The 11,817-nt window shown below is 70.0% G+C and overlaps 1 protein-coding gene across 1 annotated transcript; it reads left to right on the plus strand.

Moving 5' to 3' along the window:
• The first annotated feature begins 596 nt into the window (after positions 1-596).
• On the plus strand, positions 597-11,721 carry DGKQ (diacylglycerol kinase theta). Its single transcript, XM_068975466.1, has 23 exons — positions 597-870; positions 2,597-2,676; positions 3,244-3,343; positions 3,691-3,776; positions 3,846-3,971; positions 4,201-4,376; positions 4,446-4,501; positions 4,601-4,701; positions 4,785-5,005; positions 5,093-5,183; positions 5,278-5,332; positions 5,429-5,490; positions 5,770-5,920; positions 6,310-6,348; positions 6,927-7,042; positions 8,289-8,440; positions 8,557-8,705; positions 8,823-9,001; positions 9,199-9,299; positions 9,401-9,547; positions 9,684-9,795; positions 10,142-10,294; positions 10,515-11,721. The coding sequence occupies exons 1-23, from the start codon at positions 597-599 to the stop codon at positions 10,614-10,616; spliced, it is 2,829 nt and encodes a 942-aa protein (XP_068831567.1). The 3' UTR covers positions 10,617-11,721.
• Positions 11,722-11,817: the final 96 nt, after the last annotated feature.

The raw sequence follows: 11,817 nt of genomic DNA on the forward strand, positions 1-11,817 counted from the left end.
ACCCTGGGAACACCCCCCACCCCGAGACACCAACACCTTCCCGGCCCCTCTGACTCCACACGGGGTCCCCTCTAGGCCCTACTCTGAGTACTTGGGGCTGTGCCACACGCTTGCCGGGTCGCACGGAACAACGGGCAGGATCCCAGGGCCGGGTGGGAGGCGTCCGTCTGCACAGGCGCGCACCTGAGCGCCGCAGGTGCAGACACTTTGCATCGGTGTGTGGAGGTCTTGTGCTTGCTCCGTCGGACCACCAGACCCATCCACCCGCCGGCTGGACCCAGGACGTGGGCCAGCTCCCTGGCTCCGCAGGTCGGCCCCACCTACGCCCCGCCCACCCGCAGGCCCCACCCCGTCCGGCCCCTTCCCAAGGCCGGCCCCTTTCAGGCCCCGCCCACGCCTCAGGCCCCACCCCGCCAGGCCCCTTCCCGGGCCGGCCCCGCCCCACAGGCGCGCGCCTGCGCAGTGAGCACGGGCGCAGTCGGAAGCCCGGCGCTGACCGCGGGGACCGCGGGGACCGCGGGGACGGCAGCCCCGGTTGCCCACAGCGCGCAGCCCGCAGTCGTCCGCCGCCGGGGCTCGGGCCGCCCTGGCTGGGGATGGCGGCGGCGGCCGAGCCCGGGGCCCGAGGATGGCTTGGCGGCGGCTCCCCGCGCCCTGGCAGCCCGACCTCCAGCCCTGAGCTGGGCGCCGGAAGCCGCTCGCGATCGGGGCCAGGGTCCGGGCCCGGGTCGGGGCCGGAGCGGTCGAGCGCCAGGCCCCCAGTGCCCGCCGCGCCGAGTCACAGCTTCAGGAAGGTGACGCTTACCAAGCCCACCTTCTGCCACCTCTGCTCCGATTTCATCTGGGGGCTGGCCGGCATCCTGTGTGACGGTGAGCGCCCGAGACCCCACCGCGGACCCCAGCCCCGGCTCTCTGCACTTCCAGCAGGGGCCTCCCCGGGACAGAGCCCCTTGCCCTCGGGGCAGGAGCTTGCCAGGCCCAGACCTCCCGGCGGAGGCTATGAAGACGAGCTCCTCGCGGGGTCTGGGGGCGTCAAGCGGCCGCGGCCCCTCCCCAGGACGATGAGGGAAAGAACTGCTCCCTGGGCGTCCTCACCTGGGTTGGAACCCGCTGAGGGAAGAGCGCGACAGCCGCCCGGTGCAGTGGCTGGGGACGAGGCCAGCCAACCCTGGGCAGGTGCAAGGGCCAGCAGCGTGCGTGGCCAGGCGGGACCGGCCTGGGCCACTAGCTCCCGGGGCTGCTGCTGGTCTGCCCTCTCTTGGGCGTGTGCTGCTGCCCACAGGGCTGTCCGGGCTCAGACTCCCAGGGAGCTGGGCCAGGCCTGCCACCCCAAGTGTGACGTGCCCCGACAGGGCCCCAGCCCAGCCGCCAAGTGAGCCTGGTCGGGCGGGGAGGCCCTCCGTCCTCTGGCTCCTGGGCGTCTCCACGCGTCTCAGCGGGGAGTGGGACGGGGCGGGGCGCCCCTGCCCTGCCCAGGGAGACAGGCCCGGGGCTCTGGGGACCCAGGAGCCTGGGGCCTGGTGTGCTGAGGTGGCTGGGCTGGGTCTGGGGGGAGGAGCTGCCAGGGAAGTAGCCGGTCCCCCACACAGGTAGGACCTCCTGCTGGTGGGCGCTGGGTCTGAGGGGCGAAGGAGCTTACGGAAGGGAAATGGGGGTGATGTGCGGACACTCTCCCCAGCTCCGGAGGGTGAGCTGGTGACCTCGGCACGCAGAGAGGCCTGGCAAGGGTGTGGGAGGAAGAGCGCCTTCCCCTGCCAGGGGGCACCCAGGATGTGTGAGGAGCAGGGGCTCTCTGTGGGCCAGAGGAGGAAGCTGAGCACCACCTGTCCAGAGCGGCCGCCTTCCGAGGCTGTGCCAGGCGGGCGCCTCACCCTGCTGCAGGCCTCCCCGGGATGGAGGGCGCCCTCCCCAGGATGGAGGGTGCCCCCCCCAGGATGGAGGGTGCCCCCTTGCTGCCTCCCAGTGGGTCAGGAAGGTCTGGGAGAGTGTGCGGGTGGGCCCACTGTGAGCTCTGGGCCATCTGCCTCTCCAGGCAGGGCCAGCTGCCTCTCCAGGCAGGGCCAGCTACCCTCAGGGGCAGGGCATACTTGTCTGTCAGACTGGCTCTGGTCTGGACAGGCACCTTGTGTGTGGGAGGGGTAATTAGGGGTGCATGCAGTTGTGGGGAGCGAGGGAAGAGTGTCCCTGGGGAAGCTGGTCTAGGGGCAGGCAGAGATGCAGGAACTGGCCAAGTCCCCGCCTGTCTGCCCACTGCCAGTAGAGACTGGAAGGAGTTGGGCCTGTGTGTGTGTGTGTGAGGGGGGGGGGTGGACAGGGCCCACTCAGGACACCAGAGTGCATGGTCATCCCGGATGGCCAGAGCCACCAAGCTGCTCCTCACTCAGCTCTTGGGGGTGGGGCCGAGGACCAGGCTGTCTCCATGCTCTCTCCCTACCCCGATGGCCAGGGTTAGGCTCAGGAAGGTCTGGGAGAGTGTGAGGGTGGGCCCACTGTGATAAGCTGTCTGCCCTGGCGCAGCCTCCCGCATGCCAAGCCCTGGGGTCTCTTGATTCCTGGGGAGGACAGGGGCCAACTCACAGGGCTCTCGTTCCCACAGTTTGCAACTTCATGTCCCATGAGAAGTGCCTGAAACACGTGAAGACCCCCTGCACGAGCGTGGCTCCCAGCCTGGTCCGCGTGCGTATGGGGCTCGGCAGCTGCACCTGCGCCTTTGGGGGGAGGGCGCAGAGGGTCTGGGGGCCCGGCTCCTGTGGTGGGGGCTGGGCTGGGAGTGGCCCCCTCGCACTGCATCCCTGCCCCAGAGCCCCTCCCAGGGCAGCAGGGGGCCTCCCTTCCCCAGGGCTCTGACCCTGTCTTCTCTGGGGTCCTTGGCACCCAGCAGCCTGTGGCTGTGCTTCCCTGCATCTGTGCTCGATCCAGCTGGCCCCAAATGTATCAGCAAGGGGAACAGGCCTGGGGGTCGCCAGGACCTGTGCAGCTGGGCCTGAGCTGCAGAAGGGGCTGTCTGAGGTCACGCCCTGGGGCTGCCCCCAGTCAGTCCCGCACAAGGAACGGCGGAGTCGGCATGCCGGGTGGTCCCCAGCAGGATCCCCTGGGAGCATGGAGGGGCCCCGAGGCACACACAGGACCCGGTCAGCAGGGCTTGGGAGGACTGAGGGGCCAGGGCTGGTGATGGCAGCTCCCTAGGCAGAGAGGAAGGGGGGCCTGAGGACCCAGGCTGAGGCCGCGCTCTGTCCCTCCCAGGTCCCCGTGGCTCACTGCTTCGGCCCCCGGGGGCTCTGGAAGCGCAGGTTCTGCTCCGTGTGCCGGAAGGGCCTGGAGGCGCCGGGCCTCCGCTGCGAAGGTACCGCCAGCCTCCCGGGTGGCCCCGCTCCAGGGGCCTGGTCTCTGCGGCCCGGGCGGCCCCGCCCCCGATGCGGTCGGGCCGCAGGTCTGGGGTGGGGGGGCGGGGAGGTGGGTGCGGGCCATCGCAGGGCCGCCCCCTACGTGCAGAGGTGGGCTAGGCGGGAGAGACGCAGAGAAGCCGGTTCCCATCCTGCCGCGGGGTCGAGGGTGCTCCTGTCTCTCACCACGGGCCCCCAAACGTTCAGGAAAGTGAGGTCCGGGGAGGGGCAGACCCAGGCCCGAGCCGGGGGCGGGCAGGGTCGGTGGGCAGCGACCAGAGGCCCCCTAACCCTGCCCGCCCCCCAGTGTGTGAGCTGCACGTTCACCCCGACTGTGTGCCCTTCGCCTGCAGCGACTGCCGCCAGTGCCACCAGGACGGGCACCGCGACCACGTGAGTGCGCGGGGCCTGGGGGAGGCCGGGGAGCGCGGCCGGACGAGCCGCTGACGGCGCTCTCCGTAGGACGCGCACCTCCACCACTGGCGGGAGGGGATCTTGCCGTCCGGCGCGCGTTGCGAGCTCTGTCGGAAGACTTGCGGCTCCTCGGACGTGCCGGCCGGCGTGCGCTGCGAGTGGTGCGGCGTCCAGGTGGGCGCGCGGGGCGGGGCCTCTGCGGGGCGGGGCTGGCGCGCGGGGGTCTGGGCTATGCCGCAGGACCGGGTCCTGGGTCTTCGGCACAGCTCGTCTGGATCGCGCTGCCCTCCGGCCTTTGAGGGTGCAGGGGAGACTCAGGTCTCTGGCTGGGGGCACTCGGGGTGGGTCCGCCTGGCCTTCTGCGCCGGAGCCCCGCGCTCTAGCCGCACCCGCTCCCCTGCAGGCCCACTCGGTCTGCTCCGCGGCGCTCGCCCCCGAGTGCACTTTCGGGCGCCTGCGCACCCTCGTCCTGCCCCCCGCGTGCGTGCGCCTCCTGTCCCGAAACTTCAGCAAGACGCACTGCTTCCGGATTCCCGAGAGCGCGGCGCCGGAGCCCGGTGAGCGGGGCGGCGGGGAGGGGTGGCCGGCGCGGGGCCGGGCCCTGACTGAGGCCGGCCGTGACCTTCCCGCAGGGGATGGGGAGGACAGCGCCGAGGGCACCGTCTCCGCCGGCCCGGGCCGAGAGGTGGGGGCGCCTGAGTCCGGTAAGTGGCCCCTGGCTGTCCCCGCTCCCACACCCCGGGTCCCGCTCCCCCGAATCGGCCCTCACTCCACGGACTTGCACGCGCTCTCCTGCGGCCCAGGCAAGCAGACTCTGAAGATCTTTGACGGCAGCGACGCGATGCAGCGAAACCACTTTCGTGTAGTCACGGTCCCGCGCCTGGCCCGGAGCCAGGAGGTGCTGGTAAGAGGGGGCCCGGCCATGGGGGACCGAAGGCACCCACAGGCCTGGCCCCGGCAGGCCCCACCTTTGCTCCCCTCTCGCAGGAGGCGGCTCTGCGGGCTTACTACATCCCCGAGGATCCTCAGGGCTTCCAGCTGCAGGCGGTCCCCACACCTGCGCAGTCTGGCGACACCGAGGCTGCGGGAAAGGTCTGGAGCGCGGGGCCCGCTGAGGAGGAGGGCTGCAGAGCGGCTCCCGAGGCCTGGGTACTCCGCGCTCTGCCCCGCACCCAGGAGATCCTGAAGATCTACCCGGCCTGGCTCAAGTGAGACCAGGTCCCAGCAGGGCCGTGGAGGGTGGAGGGAAGGAGCGCGGGCTTTGCCTACCCAGCTCCTGAGCGTGTCCCCTGCAGGGTGGGTGTGGCCTACGTGTCCATCCGTGTGACCCCACAGAGCACTGCCCGCAGCGTGGTGCTGGAGGTCCTCCCGCTGCTCGGATGCCAGGTGCGTGCCCGCCCCGCCCGTGTGCCCGCCCCGCCCAACTCGTGGGGTGGCAGGGTCCCGTCTAGGTCTGATACCCTGAACTGTACCCCCACAGGCCGAGGGGGTCGAGGGCTTCCAGCTGGTAGAGGTGCACATGGGCAGCAGACAAGGTGAGGGGGCAGCCTGGCCCACGCCCTGACCGCGTCTGCCCAGGGGCTCCAGGACACCGGGGCGTCTGGGGCTAACGGTGGCGTCTCAACCCGCAGTCCAGCGTACGGTGCTGGCGGACGAGGAGCCCATGCTGGACCGGCTTCGTGAGATCCGGCAGGTCAGTGGGTGTGGCCACTGTCCCCTGGGGAGCCGCTGGCTTTGGGGCAGCGCCTGCCCCTTGTAGACAGGGAGTCTGCCCTGAGGACACCAAGTCCGCGCTGGCCGGCAGCTGGCCGTCCTGGCCCGAAGTGCCTCCCCTCCCGAGGTCCCCGTGTGTCCCTCCTCTCCTGTCCTCCCCTGTTCTGGGGGCTCTTGGCCTGGGATGTCTCCCCTTTGGCCCCTGTTGGCAGAGCGGGGGGGTGTCCCTGGTGCTCCGCTCAGCGTCCCCTCCCTGCAGACGTCCCTGCGGCAGATGAGCCAGACGCGGTTCTACGTGGCTGAGAACAGCGTGCTGGCCCCGCGCGTCTCTCTGTTTGTGGGCGGTCTGCCCCCAGGCCTGTCCCCCCGGGAGTACCGCAGTCTGCTGGATGAGGCCGTCGCCAGCAAAGGTGCGCCTGCCTGGACTGCCGTGCACTGGGCTGGCGGGGCACCTGGCCAGGGTCGGGGAGAGGCCAGGAGTCCTGAGGGGGGGCCGGGGGCTGCGGCACCAAGGCGGGGCCCTCCTGCTCCTCTGTGCCTCAGTCACGTGCCAGACTGGTTCCTGACAAGAGGATCTCTGTCCTCACATCTGAGGCCCAGGGCCTGTTATTCCTCTGGAGGGTTTCTGAGCCTCCTGATCTGGGCCCTGGGGCTGCCGTGTGCCTGAAGTAGGGGGCACTTCTGGACGAGTGAGCTTCCCTTATGGGGGGTGTGAGCTTCTCTGGTCTGGGAGGCTGGGTGGCCACAGGCCCTGGGGGCCAGTCCCCGGCGTCCAATCACAGTGCCCCCATCTTTGCAGCTGCCTTGGTGACGGTGAGCCACGTGTATTCCGCCCAAGGTGAGCCGCTACAGACCGAGGCTAGGTCTGGTCAAAGGTCACCCTCAGAGCAGGCGGGGCAGCCCCGCCCTCTGGCTTCACCTCGTTGGGGGCCCAGAGGTAGGGGAAACCTTGGTGTTTGTTTCCCGGCTCCCAGCTGTGATGCTTTTGCTAAAATGTGACTGAGGTGCAGAGAACATTCTCGCCACAGCCTGTCCTGCTCGCGGGTTCCAGCGTTTATCCTGGGAAACTTTAGATCTCCCCAGCAGGAGGACAGTGTTGTGGGGTGCGTGTCCCCCCCCGGGGGCTGACAGCAGCTCCCAACACCCTCTGTGGCTCTTGTGGGCCCTGGGGTGTGTCTGCCCCACCCCACCTCCGGTAGCCTTGCTCCGTCCACCCAGCATCTCCCATCTCTGAGCCTAGCCGTCCTTGAAGGCCTCCCCCAGGGGAAGGAGTCACGCATGCCTTGGGACAGGCTGGTCCAAAGTGGGCGTGGCCAGAACTGGGGTCATTCCCCCGCAGCTGGGGCCCTGGCCCAAGACGCTGTGGGGGCCAGGACCTTCAGACAGGCACCCGAGCTCACCGCCCACCTGCCACAGGTGCTGTGGTGCTGGACGTGGCCTGCTTCGCGGAGGCCGAGCGGCTGTACATGCTGGTCAGGGACACAGCTGTGCGCGGCCGGCCACTGACTGCCCTGGTGCTCCCAGAGGTGCTGGTGAGTGGCGCCAAGGCGGGTCTGGGGGTGTGGCTCCCATGCGGTTTGTCTTTATCTTGGGCCGTTGGAGCAAAGTCCAAACGTCTGCAGCAAGGCCAGCTCACTCCTCGGGAGGGGCTGAGGTCTGACCTGGCCCCGGCTGGCCGGCCCTGCAGGGCGCATGTCCTCAAGCTGTCACGTGTGTGACTGCGCTGGCAGCCGTGGTGCGGTCGTGGGCCCTGGCCCCACTCGCCCTGCCTGGGAGGCCCCCGGACCCTGCTTGCACCGTGGGCCTTCCTCAGTAGGTGATCCTCCCTGACGCCCGAGGCTGTCCCGAAGTCCCAGCAGACCCTGTCCTCTGCTCTGTGCCCTGGTTCACCTCTGGTCCTCAGCCCTGTTGGCTGCCAAGGGCGCCTCCCATCACCAAGGGTGTCTGTGGCCCCCAACCTAGCTCAAGTCAGGCAGAATTATAGCAGAAAGAGTTTGGGCTATGGCTGGGGGCCACACCTTGCAGTCTCTGCTGCCCTGGCCAACCGTCCAGACAAGGGCGCGGCGATGGCGGGCCCTCCCGGGGATCCTCCACCTGCCCTGTGGCCAGAGACAGGTGAGCCCTGCCGGCCCGCTCCCCGGCAGCTGCCTGCCCTGGCGAATGGGGTGAGTGCTGCCTGCAGGCCGCCCTGCCCCGGGGGCGCACACACACCCTCTGCGCGCCCACAGCCTCGAGCCATGGCGGAGTTGTGTGCCACCACTGCCCACAGTGTCTGTGCCCGTCTGTCCCTTGTTACCCAGCGGCCCCCGCGGCGGGGACCCCAGCCCCCCACCCTCACCGTGCGGAGACCCCGGCCCCCCTCCCACACCAGCTGGGGACCCCTGCTCTCTTAAGTGCCGTTTCTGCTGTGTGTGGGGAGGGCCTTTACCCTTCGCTGGGATGAGGTGTGGGGCGGCCCTGTGTGCCCATGTGCCCCTCCTGGCTGCCGGGCAGGTCCCGGTGGCCTTCCCGCCTGGACTCCTGGGCCCGTGGGCCAGGCGGGGGTGGGGCCTGAAGACACGTCATGGCAGGGGGCACCATGTTCAGGCTCCAGGCACCGTCCATGCCCGTTGGCCAGTGGTCTGTGGGTGCTCTCTCTACTGCTGGGGGTGGCCACATGGCCTCCCTCCCAAGGAAGGCCAGTCCCAGACCGGCGTGGGGGGTGGGCTGCGGGTCGGGGGAGGCCCGGCTTCCCCCGGGGGCCGTCCCGCAGCCCCTGACCCAGCCCGCATCCGTCAGCACACGAAGCTGGCCCCAGACTGCCGCCCCCTGCTCGTGTTTGTGAACCCCAGGAGTGGAGGACTCAAGGGCCGTGACCTGCTCTGCAGTTTCCGGAAGCTGCTCAACCCCCACCAGGTCTTCGAGCTGACCAATGGGGGGCCGCTGCCCGGGTGAGCGCGCCTGGAGGGGCGGGGCGGGACCCTCGCCGCCGCTCTCCTGCCCCGGGGGCGGCTGCGTCCCGCTGGTCTCTGGCGGTGGCGGACACGCCGTGTCTCCCTGCTGCCAGGCTCCACGTGTTCTCCCGGGTGCCCTGCTTCCGGGTGCTGGTGTGCGGCGGGGACGGCACCGTGGGCTGGGTGCTCGCCGCCTTGGAGGACGTGCGGCACCGCCTGGCCTGCCCGGAGCCTGCTGTAGCCATCCTGCCCCTGGGCACAGGTGGGGTCGCCGGCATGCCAGGGGGGTGGGGGGTAGGGGGTGGGGGGTAGGGGGTGGGGTGGGGTGGGGGCGGCGCGGCGGGGCCGGTGTGGAGGCAGCCTGTCTTGTGGCTCCCAGGGAACGACCTGGGCCGGGTTCTGCGCTGGGGCGCGGGCTACAGCGGGGAGGACCTGTTCTCCGTGCTGCTGTCAGTGGACGAGGCGGACGCCGTGCTTGTGGACCGCTGGACCATCCTGCTGGACGCTCACGAGCCTGCTGGCGGGGAGGACAGTGAGGCAGATGCAGAGCCCCCCAAGGTGCCAGCGTGCCCGGGCGAGGGTGTGGTGCCCTGTGGGTGGCAGTCTGTCCTCATCCAGGCCACTCCCCAGCGTTGCTCTGAGTGCTGTTCCCAGGCGGATGGGCAGCTGAGAGCAGGGCCACGGGTGCTGGGCTCGCAGGAAGCAGGGAGCCCCTGGGGTCGACAGGGTCCAAGGGAGTCACGTCCTGCCCTCAGATCGTGCAGATGAGTAACTACTGTGGGATTGGCATCGACGCAGAGCTGAGCCTGGACTTCCACCAGGCGCGGGAGGAGGAGCCTGGCAAGTTCACGAGCAGGTCAGGGCGCAAGGGCGGCGCGGTGCTGCCCGGAACTTCCTGGGGGCTCACCAGCCGTGACCAGGGGCGGGGACCCCTCGTGACGCCGAATCCCCTGCCAGGCTGCACAACAAGGGCGTGTACGTGCGGGTCGGCCTGCAGAAGATCAGCCACGCGCGCAGCCTGCACAGGGCCCTGCGGCTGCAGGTGGAGCAGCAGGAGGTGGAGCTGCCCAGCATCGAGGGGCTCATCTTCATCAACATCCCCAGGTGCCCACGCCGCCCCCGCCCTCCTGCCCAGCCTCCTTCTGGCCTGCATGCCCCCCACACACAGGGCTCCTGGGCTCTGGACCCCGCCCTCCTGTCCAGCCTCCCTCTGACCTCCATGCCCCTCCCTCTCATGCAGCTGGGGCTCAGGGGCCGACCTGTGGGGCTCTGACAGCGACTCGAGGTTCGAGAAGCCACGCATGGATGACGGGCTGCTGGAGGTGGTGGGGGTGACGGGCGTTGTGCACATGGTGAGCGTGGGACTGGGAGACGGCCCGGGGTGTGCACACGGGGAGCATGGGGGGTGGAGACCGGGGCCCGGGGTGTGCACATGGGGAGATGGGACTGGGACACAGGGGCCCGACAGGGGCCCGGGGTGTGCGCACGGGGAGTGTGGGTGCTGGGAGACCGGGGCCCGGGGTGTGCACATGGGGAGATGGGACTGGGACACAGGGGCCCGACAGGGGCCCGGGGTGTGTGCACGGGGAGTGTGGGTGCTGGGAGACCGGGGCCCGGGGTGTGCGCGCGGGGAGCGTGGGGGTGGAGAGCAGACCCTCGGTGCCGCCCGCGCCTGCTGAGCCTGGCCCCCTTCCCCAGGGCCAGGTCCAGAGCGGGCTGCGCTCGGGCATCCGCATTGCCCAGGGCTCCTACTTCCGCGTTACCCTCCTCAAGGCCACGCCCGTGCAGGTGGACGGTGAACCCTGGGTCCAGGCTCCCGGGCACCTGATCATCTCGGCTGCGGGCCCTAAGGTACATCAGAGTGGGTTGGGAAGCGGGCTTGTGGCTGGTGGGCAGTCCAGCCATGGCTGGCTCTTCTCTGACCCTGAGAGGTCACAGGGCCGGATAAGGCGGCCAGCCCTTAGCCACCACTCCGTCCCCTTCCGTGAAACTGGCTGAGACAGGGGTGGCAGCTCTGGGCCCTGTGGCCAGGTGGCCTGAGTTGTGACCGCCCCTGCGTGCCCTGGGACAGGTCCACATGCTCAGGAAGGCGAAGCAGAAGCCCAGGAAGGCAGGGCCGCCCAGGGACGCACGAGCAGATGGGGCGCCAGCCCCCGAGGGGGACCCCAAGTAGTGGTGTGTCCTGGAGCAGCGGTCAGCGGCGGACAGATGTGCCCACAGCCGTGGGCTCTGGCCTCCCTGTCTCTTCCCCGTGCTACGCGGAGACTGCTGGGTGGGTGGTGAGGGGCTCCCTAGGGCCCAGGTCGCTGTCCTGGAGGACATGCACCCCTCTGGAGCCCCTCTGCCACCTCTGGGCCCCTGAGCTGGGCAGCACCAGACCTCAGCAGTGCCCTGAGACACTCCTGCAGGGCAGCTGGCTCTCTGCGCCTTGGGGGTACCCAGCACAGTCCCAGGACACCCCAGCCACTGGCTTCCCAGGCCACGCAGTGCCTGGCTGGCCCATTCTGGAGCTCTGTGGGGACCCTGGCGTGACTGGGCTGGGAGAGGCAGGCCCCGAGGAAGCTGGGTGGGCCTGGCCCCCCGGGAGGTGTGTGGTGCCTGGGAGGCAACAGGAGCTGGCCCGGCCGGGACCCCCGAGGAAGTGAGGCAAGCGTGCAGCGGGAGAGGTTTAATCGGCTGGGGAAAGCGCTTCGCCCCCCACGTGCCAGCAGTCAGCACGCGGGTTCCGTGTCCACCGAGCAGACTCGTCTCTGTGCTTCTCTGCGTGGAGACGGGGGACGCAGATGGGCCGCCGGGGGGTCACTCAGAGCCCCGGAGTCCAGCCAGCCCAGAGCCCCGTCTAGGCCCTGGAGAAGCCTGGCCCAGCTGCCTGGGGACCCCGAGGCTGGGAAGGGGGGTCCGGAGGCCCCTCTGCCTTGGCGCTGGCTCTGCCAGGCCCACACCCTGGGTGGTGGCCTCACCCTGAGACTGGCCTCGATCTCAGACACGGCCCTGCCCAGTCCTATGCCCGCCAAGCTCGTGCCAAAGCTACCCAGACACGGGCACCACCAGGGCCGCAGGCCTCCAGTGCCCAGTGTGCGTCCCTCGGGCCTGCGCTCCTGGGGGTGGAATCAGCTTCTGCTTCGCAGCTGCACCGGTTGACGGGAACTGTCTGTCACTGTGGTTCGGGTGGACGAGCACCCTGCGTGTAAGCGAGTCTGAGTCTGTGTGAGCTCTGCACCCCTTCGTCGTGTGTAACCTACCCCCTGAAGGTGACCGTAATTTATATCTTGGACAAATAGAGTCTGGGCACCCAGCCCTGCTGCTGTCCGTCTCCTGCGTCGCTGTGCCCGGGGCGAGTCGTGGAGGGTGGGGGGGTGCTCTGGCAGCCTGCT

This window comes from Capricornis sumatraensis, chromosome 7, assembly GCF_032405125.1.
Source record: "Capricornis sumatraensis isolate serow.1 chromosome 7, serow.2, whole genome shotgun sequence".
NCBI lineage: Eukaryota > Metazoa > Chordata > Mammalia > Artiodactyla > Bovidae > Capricornis > Capricornis sumatraensis.